This window comes from Centruroides sculpturatus, unplaced genomic scaffold, assembly GCF_000671375.1.
Source record: "Centruroides sculpturatus isolate CEXI.00-Female unplaced genomic scaffold, Cexi_2.0 scaffold223, whole genome shotgun sequence".
NCBI classification, from domain to species: Eukaryota; Metazoa; Arthropoda; class Arachnida; order Scorpiones; family Buthidae; genus Centruroides; species Centruroides sculpturatus.
Genome location: NW_019384416.1, coordinates 699,542 through 723,668, shown reverse-complemented (window position 1 = coordinate 723,668; position 24,127 = coordinate 699,542). Strand labels below are relative to the sequence as shown.

General features: G+C 26.2%; 1 protein-coding gene across 1 annotated transcript in view; it reads right to left on the bottom strand.

Moving 5' to 3' along the window:
- The window catches only part of LOC111619195 (fibrosin-1-like protein), a 328,918-nt gene that overhangs the window by 49,522 nt on the left and 255,269 nt on the right, over positions 1–24,127 (bottom strand). Inside the window, exon 2 of the mRNA XM_023360884.1 lies at positions 11,006–11,149. Coding sequence (XP_023216652.1) covers positions 11,006–11,149 — 144 coding nt within the window. The remainder of the gene's footprint in view (positions 1–11,005; positions 11,150–24,127) is intronic.

The following is a 24,127-nucleotide window of genomic DNA, read 5'->3' as shown; positions in this document are numbered from 1 at the left end:
ATTTAAAGTGTATAGTCAATTACTTAAATTGTATGTCCTATACTCATAATAATATCTGAAATAATAATTAAATTACAATAGAGTGGACGTCCTCTCGATATACTGAACTCTCAAAGGACTGAGCTGAATCATTCATTATATGAAGAATTCATTAGAAGTATATCATTACAAGTTCATCAAGATCAAAAGATTAGAAATTCCTGGCGAAGCATAAAGGAATCTGCCATAGATTATTTATGTATTTTACCTATTTTATACCAAAAATTATTTATACACTGCTAATTATTTATTTATTAAAGCTTTCTAGAATTAATTAATTCTAAATATATAACATGTTTAGTCATTAATATAGCAACTTTTTATTTTAAAGGATAAATATTGTTAACCTAATTTATTTATAAAGAATTCATATTCCTTAATTCAGAACCATTGGCATAAATAATGCACATTTTTCTACCTTTTTTTTACACAGAAAATAAAAAAATTTATAATTAAATTTATACCTTTTGAGAAAATTTTAGGAAACAAGAATCCTAAATGTGGCAGACTAATAAAAAAAAAAGAAAAAGAAGAAGAAGAAGAAAAAAAATCAATAAGCAACAGCTCTAGTCTATAAAATACAGTTGGTTGGTTGGGCAGAAGTGCTTTCAATAATGTATAGAGAAAACAGAGGTTATGGATACATTTTATCCAACGTGACAGTAAATTTTTTTCATACTGAATGAAATAACGAGGTAAAGAAAACTGCACATTCCATTAAATACGGTTCAACAAAAATAATGAAAAAATACTCTGTTTATTCTAAAAGGGCTAAAAACGAAAGATTTACGACCTTATAAATATTTCCTCTCAATTTAAACTTGATGATCACATCACAGAATTACACGGAATCAATTTTTTTTTCCTTTCATCCTTTCAACGTGTTTGAATTTGGAAAATATTCGAATAATGTCAGCAATTAAAATTTTTCTTCGTTTAATTCAACTGTTTTCAAAATCAAATTAATTAAATTCTTTTAAATTCTAGATGCTTTAATTATTAAATTTCAATTACAGAAGTTTAATAACTGTTATTCAATTTTATAAATATTTGATGCTGGAAGACGTATTCCAAATTAAATATATAGGCTATATTTTTTAATTACTAAAGAATACAAATTTTCTACACGATTCTTTGTTATATCGAATTACAAAATTTCATCAAATATTATGAAGTTTATTGTAAACAATTTCTAGACTTATAAAAAAATAACCTTTAAAAATAATTATTTCCGATTGTTTTAACGAATCATATAAACATTTTTACATGTAAAATTAACAAATACTCTTTTTTTATCATTAAAATAATAATAATAATTCCAAGGCCATAAATTAAAGAAATTTAAACAAAATTCGAGTAAGAGATTCAATTCGGTAGGCTTATTTTGATTGTAAGCGAGTAATTTCTAATATTAAATTATTAACTTTACTACAGAATATTTTAATTAAAATAAAGTTTATTTTAATACATTCAAAATTAGTCAAATTTTTCATTACTCTCTCTAAACAAAAATAAATTTAAGCCTCATTAGCAATGATAATTTTTCAATAATTATGTCTACAATTATTAATATATAGTTTTTTTTTCTATGGTGAAAATTGTAAACCCTTTGAAAAACTAAAATCTTCAAAAGAAAATAAAAAAAATAAGTAAAGCCAATGATCAACAACAGACTTATCCGGTTATCAATTGGGATTTTTTTGGTAATCAGTATATCCTAGAAAAAGAGCAGCAACAAAAGAGTTCATATAATGGACACGGTGGAAGCCAGTCCAAGTAGTGAATATCAAGCGAAAACCCTACTATGATCACAAGCGGAAACTATAGCTCTTTACCTAATAACTATGTTTCCGTCAACCTCAATTCCATCTTTTCCGACCACTTCAGACATCATTCGGACGACCGGAAGACGACGTCACCGATCTATCAATGACACTAGCGAATCCTTGCGGAGAAAAGAGAAAGCTGAATGAGAGAAGCGAGCGGCGAGCATCTGCCATTGATAGTACTTTTTTTTGGGGGGACACAAATGGCGTCTCATCCATCTTGTTCTGCCTTTCTATAGCTCCGATAAAGAATCCTATTTCAGTAGCAGGATTTATTCTGAAACTCAAAGCCTAGAAACTTTTGCATTTCAATGAATCAAGGCGGTAAGATCAATACGAGACCGGAGGGAAAGTAAGAAAGAGTCGGTTTCACTCTGACAGCTATTCCTTCCCCTGTTTCCCGGTCCCAGGAAAAGTAATTTCCTAGGCCGCGCACCTAAAAGGAGCCAAGATCGCTAAAAATTTTTTTCTCTTCCCTATATCTATATATATGCCATACGGAGCCATCAATTTTTTCCCTTGTTTTTTTTTTTTTTAAATATAAACATAATATCTGCTTTTATAAAATCGTCGGATAATAATTCCACAAGATATTCCACTTAAACAAATGTCATTTAAACACTCTCTTATACAATCTTAATGACTTTTCCAGTTAAATAACGGTTTTGATATTTATTAAAAATTATATTAAATTCGAAATAAAACGTTTTTCGAGCGAATATTAGTAGCATCCACCTCACGAAAAACTAGGAACCTATTAAAATCACCTTCTATTAAAGTATTTATAAATATCAAATGGTTTTCTATTAACGGCAGCAAAGAGTCACAAGAATTTATAATTTTTTAAATTTAATTAATTTTATATTCATATAACAGAATAGATATTAATGGCGAGTAGAAACCCTGAAAGTAATTTCAGAGTGAAATAAGCAAAAAATAAAAACAAAATAAAGAATAAACAAAACAAAAAAAATTTTGACAAAAATAATTCGACTCCTCTTCGTAATTTAAGGCAGATGCAGAAATATTTTTTTCCTTCTATTTTTAATATATTCTTCTTATATCGAAAAACATCAACAAATAATTAAAATTAAAAAAAAACTTTACATTAAAATTCATTTTCGATTTNAAAAATAAACAAAACAAAAAAAAATTTTGACAAAAATAATTCGACTCCTCTTCGTAATTTAAGGCAGATGCAGAAATATTTTTTTCCTTCTATTTTTAATATATTCTTCTTATATCGAAAAACATCAACAAATAATTAAAATTAAAAAAAAAAACTTTACATTAAAATTAATTTTCGATTTTTTTTCCTCTCAAAGATTTCAAATTTTCTACTGAATCAAACTGATTCATATCTTACATTTCCTTTCTGAATAAACAAAAATACACTGTCGACATACTAATGAAAAAATTATCTACTAGCAAATAATAATATAACAATTTTAATCATAGCGTAGCAATAATAACAATATATTACTTTAATATTATAATTTACGAGAATGTTAATAGTTATTACTTCTTTAAATATTCTTTTATCTAATTTACGAAAATAATAACTATTATTACTTTCTTAAAATTATATTTATTTATAGGTCTTACCCATAAAAAAAGTATTGAACATCAAAATATTAATTCTCTAGAAAAAAAAACAATTCGCCTTTAATGTTACAGTGTTTTTTTTTTTATTATTTTTTTTTTTTTTTTTTTTTTTTTTTTTTTTTTTTTTTTTTTTTTTTTTTTTTAATTTTATTTTTTTTTATTATTTTACTCATTAATACATTCGAATAGACTGGCAGCTGGCTAATTCCCATCTTAAACAACCTGTAGACCCATTTAATTGATCGGCAGAACAACCGAAACGATCGAATTAAAAGTAAACTAATAAATGTAACTGTAAAGAAGAGAGGAAATAAACCGCTAAATATCAAGGCATTCCTATTTTGTGCCATATTTGATAGCTATCATGCAACGATCAGAAGCAGCTGCTATCTATCTTTCGATATTGGACAGGTGGGTAAGAGCTATAAATGCTACGATACCATCAATAACGATCGGTCTTTTACGCATATATAAAGCAGATTTGTGATAATAATCGAACCATCTGTAGAATCAATTTACTTCTGTTAAATGATACTAAAATATGGAAATAAAACTTCATCTTTTATTAATAATCGTGACGAATATACGAATAACAACTTATAAGTTGTCTATAATAATAAAAAAACGGAAAAACAAAGTCTTGAGTTATTTCAAAATAATTAAACAAACTATTTCTTTATTAATATAATATGGCGCGTACAGTTCTAGCTATCTGTAAGCATTGTTTTGTACGAATATAAAACGTCATAAATAAACTTTTTAAACGAATAAACGTGTAGAAAATGAGGAAATGTTACCTCTACTGTAACAATAAAAAAATCTGTAAATTCTCATAAAATAAAATACTGCATGTGCACTTTAATAAATAATTAGAAAATTAAATACGGAATTATAGAAAGAATTACTCGATATTTTATCTTAAGATTTCAGTTTGATATAAATATATATGAAAATGGTGGTTCATATAGCTATATAGAAAAAACTTTGTAGCTGTAAAAACAAGTATTACTCTCAAAATATAAATTAATTAAATCATTCGTTCATTTTCATAAATTCTTTATAACCCTCTACTGTTCAAATTTCAGTAAAAGCAATCATGTATATTCCTTTTCTTTTCCCTTTTTTTTTTTTTTCTTTTTGAGGGGAGAGAGAAAGAGAGAATACTTTACTCGCAGTAAAATGGTATTCAGTCAATTTAAAAGCTTTTACAGGCCATATCACATTTCTTGTAACCATTTACTATGGGCTTAAACTGCGTTTGTGATTTCAAATCGTATCAGTAAAATATAAAATAAATCTTAAAAGCCCTTATAAATGGAAAACAAACTATAGTGTCAAAATTAGTCTATTAAAGTATGTCGAGAATAAAATATTATGAATAAATATATATCCTATACATTTTTTACAAGTCCTAAACAACTTAACCTACAAAAAATACTTTCTATAAAAATTTAACAAAACATTGATTATTATAATATATTACATACATTACGCACTATTATAATTTTAATAAATACCGAAGATATTTAATATTTATTATAAAAATATTCAGTTTTACTAGGTAAATAATTTACAATTAAACCAGAAACTAAATAGAAATGGACCACTATATAAATTCAGACGTAAGTTTCTATGACTTTAATTTATGTCTCCTATAATCATTTCCTATTTAATGAATTGTTTGAAACTTCTAAGAACTCGACTAATATTAACATGAATAATATTAACATGAATACATATGAATCGAATTATAGAAAATAACAGCATTATTTTCTTAATAATTTCGATTTTTCTTTCTATTTTACGTTCAAATCAAGTTTTTATATACCATAATCTACATTAAAAGCATTACGTTTTAGTAATAATATTCAGTTTTTAATTCATTTGAACTTATACGACTATTAGATTATTAAAATACTAAAATCTGATGAATTAAAACCAAAAATATTTCAATTATAAGATTTTTTTTAAATCAAAATTTTGCAATATATTTCGTCTAACGTTAATTACAAATTTCAGTATTTTATATTATGCGAATTGCCAGTTTTTATTTTTCTTGCAATAAAACTTTTACTATATTAAAAATTCCATTTCAGTTTAGCTTAAACCGATCGTTATATACTAAATCCCCCCCTTTTTTTAACTGATTAAACACTTTTGATATTAACAATTACACATATACTAAGAAAAACCGTTAAGAGAAATTACATCCGGTAATTATGTTATAAGCTATTTGATCGGAAATATAATCACTTGTTCCTAGCTTTTGTTTATCTTGTTTTCTTTCTTTTTTTTTGTATTATTATTTTTTTCTTCCTCAACACTAAATTGTTTCTATTAAGTGAAGGACTTCCTCGTTTAACTAACATCTATAAATAATTCAAATGTCGTTTTTATATATTAATCACATTGCTCGATTAAAGCAATAATTTTCTCCCTTAAATCTATGGGAAAATAATTTTTATCATTACATCAGTTGCATTTTAAGTTATATTGCGTGAGAAATGTTAAATAAGAATTAAATTTCGAATCAATCATCATTATAAAACGTAATTAAGGCAATTTTAACAATAATAAAATGACAGTTATAAAATTATTTATAAATTTGAAATTTTTTCGTATAAATTACTCATTTATTTTTTGTATGATCTTTGTCGAAATCCTTAGTTTAAGTGCATTTTAAAAATTTACATTGTATTATTTTGTTTGATCGAAATTTTAACTGTACAAATAAAATAAAAGGAAAAAAAAAGTTGTGTTAAAATGTTATTTTACTTTATTCTACTTCCATAACCAAAAAGTTTTTGTTGTAGTAAGCAAAAGCTCGACAAAGAATCTAATGTCGCGCTATGAGAATTTTCTTGGGAAAATCGGTTTCTTTTGGACTAATGCCATTAATGCTGATGTTTTTAGTGCTGTTTCGTGACTGACAATGCCTTTCTCGTTAGAAAAAAAATCCGTGTTTCGCAACAAAATTTAAAGATATAAAACATATAATAACTTAATGATACTATTTGAAACGATTTCATACAATAAAAGTATAATTTAAATATAACTTTAAAAAAAAATTCAAATGTACTGTATATTCCTTAACACGAGACTTTGTCGTATAGGAACTTAATGTTTATTAAGTTGAGAAAATTTAGCAATCCTCAAAATAAATCATATTTAAAACAGAATATTTATATTTTTACGAATACTAAATTATAAAAAGAAATTTTGCCTGGTTTTATTTTTAATTAAAAATCACGAAACGGNCAAAAAACCGGTACCACCATCTTCACATATTCTCGTGAAATTCCAATATATTCATTTACAAAAATAACATCTTTCCAGAGAAAATTCTTTTACTGTTAACAAAAAAAACTTCTACAATATACGAATATATATATATATTAAAAAATATAATTCGTAGCTATCTGATTTAGTAAAAATATTAAAATTCTTCTCTATTTAGCAACAATTTTTCAAATAAAAATATCGATTTATGTCTATTTTTCACTTTTTTCTTTATTTCGAAATAAAATAACATTAAATTCTATTTGCAAAAATTATTCACCGACAGAAGATGCTCGATTACTACAACTTATTCCCGAATGACTAGGAAAGAATCATCTTAAGATCATTAAGTGCAGGACTCCAAAAGTTCGTGGAAAGAGCCTTGTTTTGAGAATAAAAATAAGAAGAGTCAGACTTAAGTGGCTTCGCCAAAGATGAGCTCAAAAAGCATTTCGATGATGTAGATGTAGCAAAGCTCTTCCCACGAACATTATAAGTCCTGTAAAAGAAAAAAAAAAATTAAAATTTGAATAGTTCGTTTTTAATCCCGTTCTTATCATTTTAAACTTTATAACAAGAAAACGAAGGATACTTCAGAGATAAAAGTTAAATTGAATCATTAAGTACTTCAAACATGACGTTTTATTCATCATATTAAGTCTATCTCATTAATAACTTTCGTAAGTGCAAAATACTGAGAAATTACTACGCCTTTAAATTTAAATCTAATCTACATTTTATTCTTATAAAATTCGGCAAAAATTTAAATATCCACTCTAAACTTTTCAACTTCAGAATAATTGAATTTATATGAGAAAACATCCATTTTCAAAATAAATACTAGAATTCACCCGGAACCATAAAAGTATTTCATATAATGGCTTTTTACGATGACAGTTAAAGAGAATAATTATGTTCAAGCTAATTTATTATATGTTTCCCAGTACAAATGCGACATCGTTGCCGAATTTGAATAGAAAATGACAGACCTAATTCGAAAATTCTAATGAATATAATAAAGCGAATTATTAAATATTAAACAAAATAATTCCGACTTTTTTTCTACTAGACGAGTAATTCATTAATGTTTGCTGCTAATCATTAAGTCTCTTATAATTAACTTTCGAAATAGGAAGATATTAGATTTGATTGTACAGAGACTAATGATAGCAAAATAAAGTCAAAAGTTAATATGGTACTTTACCTAATTAGTAAAATCATATACAATTTTAAGAGATCGAATTATGAATCTTTCTTAAATTATTCTCTCATTTTACGATTATTCCGTATTTTATTATCACTACTTATTTTACCAAATCAATTTTCTATGACATATTTCATTACTATTATTATTTAAATTTATATTAAAATACCCATTGTTATTGATACAATGTTTTTGTTTAATAAGTCTAAATTCATGAAATTACGCAAATCAAAATATTTTTAAAAAATAAAATAAAATTTGGTAAATTTTTGTTACAATATAACTTTATAAAATGTAAAACAAATTTAAAAACGAAGATAAACAAAGAATAAATTAATCTAACGATTTATTACAAAAATTTATAGAAACATTTTAGTATAGGCCTATATAATAAAGCAAACTTTATACTTTTCTTTATTATACATATCGATATACTAAAAACTACGTATAACTTATATGTCGTCGTATTATCTAACTGTGTATTGCTCAAATATTTTCTATATATTCCACCAATTAAATACAGACATTTGAATAAATAGATATTGTTGACAATAAGTATATACTCAAAATATTATTACATTAAATATTCACTAATGTATGTTTAGTTATTCAATTTTCGTAGCAATCAAAGCAAAGTCATATCAAAACGTGACACGAATATGATTCCTAACATGCAAATGAAAATAACAAAAAACGGATATTTCGTTCCGAGTTAAAATCAATGTTGCTACCATTGGCTGACGATCATTCAATAAAATATATTGCCTACAGTAAGTGTGCGATGTTCCATTCCGCGTGTATCCAATGATTACACGAGTATCTAGGGAAGGATGGAGGGCGCAATTGTACTGATGTGTGATAGTATTCCTTAAGCTGTGTAAAGTTCGTAGACTAACATTCAATAGAAACTAAAATACACATTGAGTTTCTGATGACCAAAGTTGTAGGAAATTACACCAACAAATGAGACGATCATATTGTCGAACAGCAGTAATTGAACGGCATTTCACTAAATACTATCGCAATATTTCCTGAATATACACATATTACAAAACTGCCATCTTGTACAATCCGTAGTAACAGTAAATCTCACATTTCGGGCAATATGATAAAAATCCTTTCGACGAAAGAAATAATATACTAATAAAAGAAAACAAGCGTTGTGTCCCAATCCACTAAACAGCATAAAAACAAGAATCGCTACAAAATTTTCCAACACCAAATGAAACAATGCGTTCAAAAACCATTCGCATAATTAATATTCGTCTTCTTGAAGGATACTGAAATCCAATAGTTATGTAGCTTCACAAATATGAGAAAGATTTAGCAAATAGTACAGTTATTGCTTCGCATCAGACAGAGAAAAATACTTCTTGTCATAAACAGCATTTGCATCAATGACACAGAGAAGAACTGTCCTGCGGCAACTCCATTACTGACGTGACAATCTTTCAGTTTATGCTAGTTGGATAGAGTTCTCTCCCGCTCCTGGCCGATCAATGACGTTGCAAACAACGCTATTACGCACCGGATAATAAATAATATTAAAGTCCCTCTCCACAAGTACTTCGAAGGCGATATTAACCAAATAGCCGTCGTAGCGTTCTCTATTGTCATAAAACAATTTCACAATTAATGCACACTCCGATAAAGTGATAAGTATTTTGTTATCGTCACAGCGATCTTCGGTGCAGCACCTTTTATATCTCGCAGCGCATCAGCAATATAGAAGGGACACATTGCACATCTTTAGCTATCCCCTGGTGGTGGAAGTCTGCTCTAATATCCAATTTCTTCCCTTCACACCACCATGTTCGAAATTTATACTTAGAATCGAATTTCTTACTGGTATCTGTATCAATAGATGACAGACGGCTCCGAAGGTGGATATATTATCGTGTGAATTTATAAACTATTTAGACGAATAAAAAAAAAATCGCTAATGTTTATTTCTCATAAATTATCTTGTAGGCCTAATATTACGTATTCAACAGTTTACCATTAACAATCTAATAACATAAGATTCAAGGGTCATTAAGTAATATTATAAGATCGAGCACTGAAATGTGATAGATAAATGTTTTATAAAATTTGATAAATCAATCCTTACGTTAAAAAAATACTTCCATTAAAAATATTTTTAGAATCTAGATAATAAATGGCGTGAATTTTAATAGAGTTTGAGGAAAAAAAAAATTATTCAAAACATTTTCATTAAGCAAGCCATAAAATTAAAATATTAATTATTCAACAAACAATATGTAATAATTTTCAATTGTGTTTTATAATATAATCTTCATCGCTGTATTATTTCTAAACACAACTAATTAAAGAACGTTTTTAACGAACCATTATTAAATTTAAACTGTTTTAAATTAATTTGGTATAAAATTCAATAAAATGTAAATACACAATACAAATAGATTTAAATAAATAAATGTTTTACACTGTAATTAATTCCGATTTCTATCATTAACTACATTTTAAACGTTAATTAAGTTTATGACGAGTTCAGTTGGAAATTTATTGGATTTTTTTTTAAATACTGTTCGATATAAGTTTTTATCTCTATTTATATATGTTACGTTGTAATTTTTTTCACAAAATAAACGTATAAATATTTATTTATTTTTCTGAAAATACTAGACTATATGATAAATTTTATGCTATAATTTCGCAATGTAAAATATAAAAACATATAACACATTTAAGAGGAATTTAAACATAAATTATTCATATGTAGCAAGAAATTACTTTGAATTTTAATGTAACAACGATTAAATGTAAATTTCGAGTAAAACTAATTTAATTTTAATTATATTATATATAATTTATTGTAGTGTTTACCGTTCACAGATGGCAGTAGCAAACATTGCAGCTCTAAAAGTTATAATGAATAAATATCTGTCGCCATCTGTCGGTGTAAAAAGGAAAGAGATCCAGAAATTTACAAAAAAAAAAAAAAAAAAATTTTGTCTGTAATAAAAATGCTGCGTATTTATGTTCATTGTGTGCTTATTATTATTATTATTACACAGAAAATAAAGTTTACCTTATTCGGAGTAAGCGTTCTTTTGTTGTTATTGTTGACTTTCGCGAGATTACAAGTTTTCTTTTTGGTGATCTTTTCTTCACATTTCGGTTGACAATTAAACATGGGTTCGGGACTCGTTCGATTATTTTCGAAAAGAGTACTCTGAAAATATATTTTAAATGTTTAATCGTATCTTTTTATATTTATAAATAATATTGCGTTATATAATATAAAAAAGAATAAATAAATAAAATCCGATATAAATATATGAGTTTAAAACGACTACGTATCACGCACAAATATCGGAGCAATTGAACATAAATACATTTTATCTCTTCGTTCTTTACAACATTATATATATATATATATATATAAACAAAATGTAATAATATTTGTTTTCTATATATATTATGTATATAATATATAAATAATATTACGTTTGATATAATAATCATAACAGCATTTTTGTACTTTTTTAAGCAGTTAGTTTTGAATTTTGCATTAATTTTAAAAGCTACCGAGAAATTAGGAAATTTTAATAAAATATTTTTTTTCATAACATTAAAGAATGATATAATATATTTTAAAAATATACCAGAAACCATTCGAATATAAATATTTTTATATCAGTGAAATTTGATACTACGGTTAAATTTCTCTCTCTTTTTCGGATAAGTACACGAAATTCGATAGAAGTAATTATCCTCTGTTACAATAGACAATTGTCTAGTTCTTAAGCGCTTAGAGTGCTAATACTTTTATATTTAGGAATACTAATCTAAGCGATTCGATACGAAATAATGCAGGAGAGATAGCATATCTTTATCGTTTTCCCCTGAAAATTTCATCTTTCTGATTGATAGTTATGAAAAATGAAAGTATGATAAAGGCTAATAAAACTATTTTATTTTAAAATTTTTACTGAGATATTTTGAAATAATTTTAAAAATTATAAATCCGAAATTATTATTGTAATATAATCTGAAAATTGTAACCGTGAAATATCTGTAACACACATATTTCACGATTATCGATTCCCTTCATGTTTGATAGCATGTAAGCTTAATTAATTTTTATTTTATTTTCAAATAACTTTATAATCATTATTGAACTGATTATAATAAAATTTTAAAAATTCAATTCAGCATAAATTATATTTTTGCATTAAAAATATCAAATCTTAAAAATCAACGACTTCCGCCTTCTTTATTTATTTCCATTCAACTGTATATTTTACAAAGAATTTATTCTTTCAAATAAATAATTTATCTAGTAATTCTTAAGAATGAATTTCAAATATAAATTTTAACTTAACTGATTAACTGGTATTTTAATTCATCAAAATTATATCATTCTATAAAGAATAAAAGTAGTTACAGAATAACATTCAAGTGTAATTATTTCGGAAAAAAATAGCTAAATCAATAATCCTCTTCCTTTTTACGTAGAAATAAATATCGAATTTATTTACTAAGAATTGATTACACGTCTCAATTAAAGGATATTGCGATATCACAATTTATTTTAATAGTAAAATTAATACGATCGAACGGATATTAATCTCAAATAATTTCTAGGCCTAAGTATTTTTTCCAGATGCGTTACTGTTTTAACCATTGCAAGATCATGTTCCACTATAGCACGTTTGAAGTGAATAAAATATGGGGAAAGAAAATTACTTTTAAGCGTAAATAGATATTGAGAATCACAATAAGACAGCAATGTAACAGTCGAAAGATAATGGACGTATATAAAACAAATAAGTAAACCAATAACTAATTTTTTAAATATCGTTAGTAAATAATAAAAATAAATATAAAGTATACAATTTAAAAATATTGATTGGGTCAATTAAAACAAAATTATCCAAAGAAGTGTCCTTTAGAAGTGATTGTTAAGGAAGGGTTGAGAAACATTTCCCTAGAGACATTTTCTGATTACGTCATAGTAAAAAATTAAATCATCTAATTGCAAATATTTCTATTAAAATTTCTTCTCTATTTTAATTTTTTTCCCGACTACCAGTTACCTAACAAAACTTAATTTGGCAAAACAACTAACCTGAATATTCCCACGAAATAATATAAATATTTAGCTAAAAATAATTTAAATTTTATTTTTAGCACTGTAAACACAATATTCATCTTAATATACACAGTTAAATCTTTATGTAGTGAACAATTCTGTTGGTCCTTGCTATTGTTTATGTAATTTATGCGTTATAGTGAACTCACGAAATAGCCAATGATTTCAACTCTATTCTTAGAAAGTTCACTGTATCGAGTGTCCGTTATATATTGAATTCAATCTTCGTTTTCACGTTTATGCACTTAAATGTAGAAAAAATAAATGTGGATATAGTAAATGACAAAATGTATCGTTAAAGTCTGATAAATTTTTAAAATAATAATAAAAGAAATGAAAAAATATATTTAAAATCAAATGAAATCTATTTTTGCATTTGCGTATTTTGTAATCTTAAAAATAAATTTAAAAAATTATTACAAAACTTCAACAATAATTGAAAGTTAAAATCCGATTGAAAATTGTATTATTTAATATAATTTGTTTAGAAATGCTTTTTAAATTAAAACTCAAATGTAATTTATTTTTGTTAAGAAAATGTTCGCTTTAACACCTACAATAATATAAATTTCCAATTGAAAATCTTCAAGTTGATTAATCAAAAACAAAAAACCGGTACCACCATCTTCACATATTCTCGTGAAATTCCAATATATTCATTTACAGAAATAACATCTTTCCAGAGAAAATTCTTTTACTGTTAACAAAAAAAACTTCTACAATATACGAATATATATATATATTAAAAAATATAATTCGTAGCTATCTGATTTAGTAAAAATATTAAAATTCTTCTCTATTTAGCAACAATTTTTCAAATAAAAATATCGATTTATGTCTATTTTTCACTTTTTTCTTTATTTCGAAATAAAATAACATTAAATTCTATTTGCAAAAATTATTCACCGACAGAAGATGCTCGATTACTACAACTTATTCCCGAATGACTAGGAAAGAATCATCTTAAGATCATTAAGTGCAGGACTCCAAAAGTTCGTGGAAAGAGCCTTGTTTTGAGAATAAAAATAAGAAGAGTCAGACTTAAGTGGCTTCGCCAAAGATGAGCTCAAAAAGCATTTCGATGATGTAGATGTAGCAAAGCTCTTCCCACGAACATTATAAGTCCTGTAAAAGAAAAAAAAAAATTAAAATTTGAATAGTTCGTTTTTAATCCCGTTCTTATCATTTTAAACTTTATAACAAGAAAACGAAGGATACTTCAGAGATAAAAGTTAAATTGAATCATTAAGTACTTCAAACATGACGTTTTATTCATCATATTAAGTCTATCTCATTAATAACTTTCGTAAGTGCAAAATACTGAGAAATTACTACGCCTTTAAATTTAAATCTAATCTACATTTTATTCTTATAAAATTCGGCAAAAATTTAAATATCCACTCTAAACTTTTCAACTTCAGAATAATTGAATTTATATGAGAAAACATCCATTTTCAAAATAAATACTAGAATTCACCCGGAACCATAAAAGTATTTCATATAATGGCTTTTTACGATGACAGTTAAAGAGAATAATTATGTTCAAGCTAATTTATTATATGTTTCCCAGTACAAATGCGACATCGTTGCCGAATTTGAATAGAAAATGACAGACCTAATTCGAAAATTCTAATGAATATAATAAAGCGAATTATTAAATATTAAACAAAATAATTCCGACTTTTTTTCTACTAGACGAGTAATTCATTAATGTTTGCTGCTAATCATTAAGTCTCTTATAATTAACTTTCGAAATAGGAAGATATTAGATTTGATTGTACAGAGACTAATGATAGCAAAATAAAGTCAAAAGTTAATATGGTACTTTACCTAATTAGTAAAATCATATACAATTTTAAGAGATCGAATTATGAATCTTTCTTAAATTATTCTCTCATTTTACGATTATTCCGTATTTTATTATCACTACTTATTTTACCAAATCAATTTTCTATGACATATTTCATTACTATTATTATTTAAATTTTATTTCGTGCATTATTAAACAAGAAAAGGAAGAAAAAAACTATTCTTAACAGACAGTCACTATATTTTTTTTTTTATAAATTATGGAGAACTGTTGAATCCATATTAATTTTACGATCAAAATTTTATATAAAAGTTGTGTATTTTGCAGTAGTTATAATTTATTCTGTAAATATTTTACTTTTTTTTTGGCATAAATACTTATTTATGAATTCACAATTTTTCTATTTATTGAAAAAAATCTGTTCAATGTTTTATTCATTGTTCCATTCCACCAAAATTAAAATGATTTCAAAATAAATCGGTCTATTTTATCTCAAGACACTTATAAATAGTCTCTGAAAAACGTGCTTTGCTCTTCTTTTTTCCAATAAGCTACTACAAAAAAAAAAAAAAAAATTCTCAATGTGATTTGTTAGCTTCGTCCATAATTTTTTCTCTGGTATTTTTCTTCCACTAAAAATTTACCGCAGTAAATATAATAGATAAGTATAATTAATGAAGCCATTTGAAATTTATAATGTTTTAGAATTAAATTTGTGTAAGAATACATTGTTAAACCAAATTAATTAATTTTTTCTTTATTAAAAAAAAATATTAAATGAAGTATAGAATAGTTCATTGTAGAGAAGTGTACCACTTCCTGATTAATTTGAACATAATTATAATTGACGTCATTATTCTCAGAAATAAATGATATTGCTTGAATATTAATGACTTATTATATGAAAGAAATACTAAATAGAATGAGGCGTAAAAATATCAATTACATGATTAGTTTTACCTGCCGTATATCAATTTTATCTGTACAAAAATTTAAAAAAATAAACGCATAAAAACTCAATGTTACTAAATTAAATCTTCTAAATGGTTTTTTTTCTTAAATAAAATTAAAAGTTAATAAAAATTGTTACGAAAATGATTCTTATCTGTTCATCAGCAAATTTTTTCAACCAATTAGAAAAAAAAAAGCGGAGTTTAAAAAGTACTTAACATCATTAAAAGAGTAATTAGTGTATAATAATAAACATGGCGTAAACATTTTTCTTAAATCTTGATTAGATTTTGGTTAATTCTTTTTTATTTTTATAATTGCACTAATCATCATCAGACTGATGTTAACATGACACACAATCAATTATATATAACAACAAATAATGATCAGAAATATTAATAATAATATGACATAGTAAAAAAGCCCATCCAAAAATACTGAAAAAATCAATATTTACAATGCATATTAAACGTTTTTTGTGTAACATTTTACAGAAATTATCACATTTTCTGCAAATTACACTGAAATATTTCATTTAACTGTCATGCAGATTTTAAAACATCATACAAAACAATAATTAAGACCACTTTAAGAAATTATTTATACGTTAGGAAACCCGAGAATTATTATCATGTTTACCTCGAGCATAAAATGAGAAAGGTAATTTTGTAAAAATGAATAAGTTAAAGGAATATTTTATACTTTTTATTCTCTCCAAATTTATATATATATATATAAATTTTAATTAAATAGAAATAATTATTTTTGTTCCTAACTAAATCCCTACATTGTTAATTGTTTTTCCACTGTTTTTCCTCTGTAAATTAAATGCTTTGTATAACAGAATAAAGTACCCTCCCTATATATCTTGACATTTTCTGTAAATAGTAATCATAATTTATTTAAACCTTTTCTTAAATAGTTATTAAATACATTATTAAAATTTATTCTCAATTAACCAGCCAAGTCGACGATCTAAAAAACTTGTTATTAATATTTATTTTAAAAAGTTTGACTACTTATCTCGACATGTTAAAATATCTATAAAAACGCATTCCTGCTTGTTTGTCCTTTTAGACAATAGCGATTGTTCAAGTGAAAAAGATTAAATGTAACTAATAAAATATTATAACACCCACAGAATTAAAATAAGTTTTTAAAAAGAAATATACAAGGAAAAATTCTGAAATAATATATGGAAATATCTTTTTATGCATTTTACTTAATTAGAATAAATATAAAAAAAGGAAAAATTATGCTTTATATTAACTTTTATAACACATAATTTATTATAAAAAGTGATAAATATTCACGGTGTTTCCGGCTAAATTTCTCATGTAAGTTATATATGACAAAATCTCGTGTTAAAATATATTTAAAATTTCATTATTTTTACATTTATATATTATCGATTAGGCTAAATAAAAATTATCTGATACTTTTTTAGAGTCTTTAAGCATATTTCGACACAAAAACTGACATTACAAACCGAATAAGTAAAAAAAAACACTTTCATTAATTTTATAATGAAACGCAAAAAGATAAATTTTATATAATTTCTACATAATCTTATATACAAATTAATTATGTAAGATAAGTTTAATTCTAAAAAGAAATCGATATAATGTTTCAAGTAGAAACATTATTTCCGACGTAATTACTAAATTAAATAACAGTTCAATAAACTATCAGTCAGTTATAGATGTTTAAGGCAATTAGTTTTAAAAAAACACACTTATGTAATTTTAAAATTGCACAAGAAAAAATTAAAATTATATAACTGGTGAATTTAAATCATATTAAACCGAAAATATTATTTTGATCTGAACTACTGTTAATCTACGCTTTATTTTATCATTGCAAAAAACAAACTCCATTAACTAAATAAACCTCACATAAGTATAAAACTAGTAGAGTAAATTTCTTGGCAATTTAATTACGAAATGCTGAGCTTTCAAAATCCAATGAACTACCGTGGTTCAAGAAAGTCAGTTATCAAATCAAAATAAACAAAATTCGTTAGGAAAAAATTAGATTGTGTGTTTTATTTATATATAACAGAATATTATTATATATTATATTAATGTATAAAGTACACTCATAGAGAAATTTACTAGTTTAATAATAAACTACTTTTTGCAATACAGTGTTTTATGTCATTTTAGAATCATTTAAGTATTACAGAATAATCTTAATTCAATAAATAATTTTAGCTCAGTACTTTCATTGTTTATTACATCGAGATTCCATTGTATTCGTATTTTTTCTACAACCAACACATTTATTATTATTATTATTTATAAAATTTAATAAAAGTAGCAGCAATTAAAACACAATCACATTAATGCAAATCGTTATAAACATTTCCTAAATAAAATGTGAGCGAGTAACAAAAGTAAAGAGAATTGAAACGTGCCGATGTATGAGCATCAAAAATTATGAATAATGTAATATGAAAAAAATTTAACATCAATTAAATATAAATAGAATCAATTATTCAGAACAATTAGTATATATTTTACATTTATTGAATTTTTATTAGAAAACAAAACGTTATAAAAAAAATTTTGTTTTTTATCAATTAAAGCTTATAAAATTATTATCAATTATTTACTCCAATACAAAATGATTCACGTCTTTCTTTTATTATTATTTGTTTCAATTTAACTAATCACCACCAATTTTTTTTAAGTCTTCTGTCCTGTCGACACTAATAGGACCTTTTTTTTTTCTTTTTGCATTCAACCAGCCCACAAGGTGGTGAGAGACGAGGCCCAACATATCTGTTCGGACAATATGCAATAATTTTTCAATTTAATGATAATTTTCATATTCGTTTAATACGAAACGTTAAAACTAGTTTTAAATATTTCGAACATTTTCTTAATTTTATATTATTGAAAATGCCTATTTACACGGAATACTTTCTTTAAAAAACAATCGAAAGAATTTCGAGCTTAATTTAACAGGAGAAAACAATGTCTTAAGTTTAAAAATATTTAGGGGAGACCAGGGCAACTTCGGCATGCGGGGCAAGTTTGTCAAGCGCTTTTTTTTTAAAACAAATTAAAAGGAGACTTTGGTTATAGGTTAGGCAGTTGAGTTTTATTGGTGGCTTGTTGAGTGTAGTGTTTTTATTGTTCTCCAACAAGCGTAGTTGAATTATCAAGCAAATTTTCATTTTCGTTCAATTCCATATAATNTCCAAGCTCCAATCAGTGGCGTAGCGTAGTGGGGGCGGCAGGGGCGGCCCGCTCCGGGTGGCACTTTTTAGGGGGCGGCAAAATTTCACAATAAATAATACTAATATCTTGTAAAAACTTGAACCATTTTATCATATATTTTCGTCGCACCTACGATTCGGACCGATTAAGATGAGCACGAAAAGTGCCATCATCCAGACAGTCCGAGTTTTCGGGCACAACCTGTTGGCCTTTTTTTTTCCTTGTACGAATCATTCGTATTCATATACACCTCCAATGTCCAATACAGCTAAGTCATCTAGGTTACTTACGTTACTCCTACCCAATTCTCCCTAATCGCTAACTGAACCGGCATGCACTGCACATTATTCTTCGCATTGCAAAATGACATACGCATGTGTCAGGAACTTCTGTTCGAACAAACCTCACCTGCCGTCTGGGTCAGCGATTTTAAAAAAGGTGGCAATACTAGCACGGAATTTTTCATTACTTATTCTGTGACGAAACTGAATTTTAGTTTTTTAAATTGAGATACCTAAATAACGGGGCGGCGAAATTTTCCTTTGCCCAGGGCGGCTGACATCCACGCTACGCCACTGCCTCCAATAACTCTCTGGTAGTCGAATTTTTTATTTCTGTCCCATTGTCAGACCTTAGACTCTTCATGCACATTCCTATGACCTCTCTGTGGAACATCATTTGATATACTATTTATAATTTATTTTGTATCCTAGTACATTCTATATATTAACAGGACTTATTATACTGGAATTATGGATGCAGATATTTAGTCTTACGGTTTAAAAATAATGTTCTTTATTAAGTTTACCTGAACACATACACTTCAAACATGTATTTAAATATAATTAGGCAAACTAATAAAATGAATGATAACAACGGCAGAGAGATTCACCAATCATGGTTAAGCATTATAAAAAGGAGGGAGGAGGAGGTATAAAAAATGAAACAGGAAGGTATTGAAAATAAAATTAAGTAGATACTAACGAATTAAAAGAAGTAAGTGAATTGAAATAATAACTTACATAATAATTAAATTTATTTTTTAAACTGATTTTAATGTTAAAAATTAGGAATGTGTAAAATCGTATGGTTGTTGTGGATCGTAAGTTTAAGTGGAAATATAGTGAAGATCGAAAAAACAGAAGTTGTAAGAGTTTTATTGTCGGGAAAGGTCTGTGTTTTAGTTGATTGTACTGTAAAATATTTTTATTATTGTTATTTATAGAAAGTGTCGTTTAAAGGCTTGCTGAGGAGGGACGAACAAGTCCGAAACACATGTTTGAAGTGTATGTGTTCAGGTGAACTTAATAAAGAACATTATTTTTAAACTGTAAGACTAAATATCTGCATCCATAATTCCAGTATAATAAGTCCTGTTAATATATAGAATGTACTAGTATACAAAATAAATTATAAATAGTGTTAAAAAAGGACAAAAAGGCATAATAATTGTATTATATAAAGCTTATTTTAAATCATTTTTACTAAAAAAAACTAACCCTTCTTCAGAAATTCGAATTTAACTATATTTTATTAAAAATAACTATAACTTAATAATAAAATCAACAAAGTAATTAAAATACAACGGAGGTAAAACAGTAAATTCTAAAAATTCTGAATGTCAAATATATATATAGGCTATATATATATATAATCAAATCTCGATATCGCGCCCTCCTAAATAGCGCCAATGAATCCTTGTAAATGAATTATTTGTCATAAATATTAAATATAAATCTCTTCGGTATCTATAATTTCCTAAATGTATAATTTCACATTGCAAATGATGTTATCACCAAATTACGTGACTTTCAAATATTAATTCAATCTTGTACAGTATGTACACCTCGTAACTATATATAATTCTGCTCGAGATTCTTCGGTTTAACCCCAACTTCAGAGGCAAACAAATGGTCTGACTTTATAAAAAAGAGACCCGTTATGTTTATTACAAGTAATCACAGCAAAAGAGTCAGTCACATATAAATTCTTTTTAAATTTCCAAACGGGAAATCAATGTTTAAATGAGACGATGATGATAATAAACAAATAGAAACGCACAAATTCTACGTTAATACTTTTTTAAAACTTTAAATTTTCTTGAAATTTTAATAAAATTACATTTTTTAGAGAAAATTTTTTATTAAATTATGTACAAAACAGATTCTGTATTTTTTTATATAGAAATATCTTACACAGTTTAAAACGAAACTGTATTAAATCACATAGCATATATACAAGATGATAATTTATTCACTGAGATTATTATATGAAAAAAAGCGATTTAAAAATTTTATTTTTCTATTAACAAAAGCTATAATATAAATTTAATAGCATAATAGCCTATCATAAAAAAACCACGCTAATTTTGTACCAGCAGTTTCTATTAAAAAACCGCAGATTTAGCGTTAAAAAAAACTGTATTAAAAGTCATATTTTAACGAAATAAATAATGTAGAAACATAATTTCGGTAAAATTTACTCGGTAAACATTATAAAAATTATCGCCTCTCCTATTAAAAAAATGAATCCATTATTTTGTTGAAATAATCCTGAAAGTTTGCAGGCGATTAACTCGTCAATTGTGACGTCGGAATTAAATGACTACATAACTTACTTTAAGTCTTTTTCCCCCCTCTTCGTGCTTCTTCGTGCTTTTTTGTTTAAACTTAAACATTAACATCAATACAAAAACACCAATTCAAGATATTGATACTGACCTTTACTAATATATTATAATTAGCCCTTTGCTTTACAAATATACAGTAAATTCATAATCATAATTATTATGATATTAATGCAAATGAGTATATTTAAAAAGTCAAAAATACTAAATGATCCTACAATCTCTCACAAAAATTCTGCATTTGTGTGAGAGATCACGTATCCATAACAAGTGATGGAATTGATAATATTCTGTTCCGAGCTGAACAATTTCCAAATTTTCGTCTCGACAAGCAGATCTCACCTTAAGACAATTCTGTCAAATACGAGCCATACTTCACTTTATGGAATTACAAGAAATACTTTAAAGGAAAGTAAACATTTTTTTAAAAAATTCAATATATTTATAATAAACGCGTTATTTAAACTACTTTGTGATAATTACGCTGTTAGACTCGCTGCGTGTTGTAGTCTGATATAAGGAGACTTGAAGTTTTTAAATGTAATTTATTAAATTGCTCTTCGACTCTCGAAAATATTGATTATATTATAGCTGCAGACGAAAGATTAATGGGACACAATTGACGTTGGATGTTTCGTTAATGATTTCTGTCACGCCGACGGATCTGTTTTTGCATTTTATTTCTCTATTTGATCAATATTCTTTTGTCCATTTTTCCTCGCAAACTTAAGCTCTCGTACAATATCATTTGAAGAAATAAATAGTAATGTTAATTACGTTAATAAAATCATTAATTTCTGGTTATAATGGACTACGTCTAATTATTATTAACCGAAATCTACCCATGTCGGTAAAACGTATTAAGACGAGACTGGAATTTAGATAATTCGATTTGACCTAAGGTTAAACTAAGTTGGTTGCTGATAACAACAATCAAGTAATTATTTTAAGAGATTTTAATGGACGTTCTACTACTCGTAAGTAATTCATTCGACGAATCCAAAGGCAATTGGGGAGAGTGCAATAAAAACGATGTTCGAGTAAAAAAGATAATGTAACGCCATTACGTAATATATTGCTATTTATATCATTAAGAGACGATCGCAATCCTCTCTGTAAACATCCACTTACATTTAAAATAAATTGTATTTTTGAAAACAATAAAATACTTGAAAACTGCAAAAGTATTTGAATAAGTCGGCAGTATGTTATAAAATGGCAGCGAGATGGCTTTAATCGCATTTTATTCCATTCTTCTACTAATCGAAAACAGATTTTGAATTCAAGAATTTATATTTGTGTATTTTTAATTTGCATACCATCTGTAGATGATAGAAAACTTATGCCAAATCGATGTAATAAGCGCCTTCTGGGATCTTTCATTGATAGATCTCGCATCAAAAAAACTAATCGCTAATGGATCTGCCGAGAAGTGGGAAATGATCTTAAAAACTTTTACGGTGTATTATTTTAGTTAGCTTAATTTTTCTGTGGTTATACTTCTCGTAATCGACAAAAAGTAAATAATATAATAAATGAAATAGGCATAATTGATTAGCATCGATACGTTTGCGTTTCGTTAGGTGCCAGCTGTAGCTTTCTGCAGTTTACATACTGTATTTGAATTCTTTTTAGATAAATTCTATCATCGGTAAACTCATTCGATGCCTGTAAAAACAGCTTTTGAAGGAACATGTTGATTCAAATTTGATCCACAAAAAATTATCCTCACTTAAAATACATTTGTATGGAATGATGAAAATCCAAAAACAAACATATCTTTAAGTGATTCTTTTGTTATGTGAGAGACTAATTTGGCTTATATATTTTTACATAAGATCAGTTTATTACAATTGTATACGTGTATGTTGTAATATTCAACAAGTCCAATCTCTCTATGAACGTAATCAAATGCAACCTTTCAGTCTGTGAAGAAATGGACACTTCACAATATTTACTTACTGTTTTAGAATGATTTTCTTCTCTAATAACATATCACAAACCGGGCTGCAATTTTTAATCATATTTTTAATTTATTTAACTTCAAATATATGCTCTCCACCTCAAATTAGTACTGGCTCGCCCCTGTACATAATACTTTTCCTTTAACAGAAAGGCACGCCGGTCATCTATGTAACACCTTACGGAGGAAAATTTTTGAATTGAAACAACGTGACTTTCGGTTTGCATTGGAAATTCGCACACAGTTAATCTGGACCCACTGCACCTAAGCTTTCCATATCTGATCTCGTCTTTCAGCTATTTCACTCCATTCTCGAGATTGAGAAAAGACAGACGGACGGATGACAGTGGGAATTTATAGGTTTAAATTTTTTTTCAAATTCCAGCCCAATAATCTCTTTCATTCTACAGTTCAAATATTAATAACATTTCAATATCCAGCAGACTCCCAATTTAATAAACTATTAAAGGACTGAGCTAAA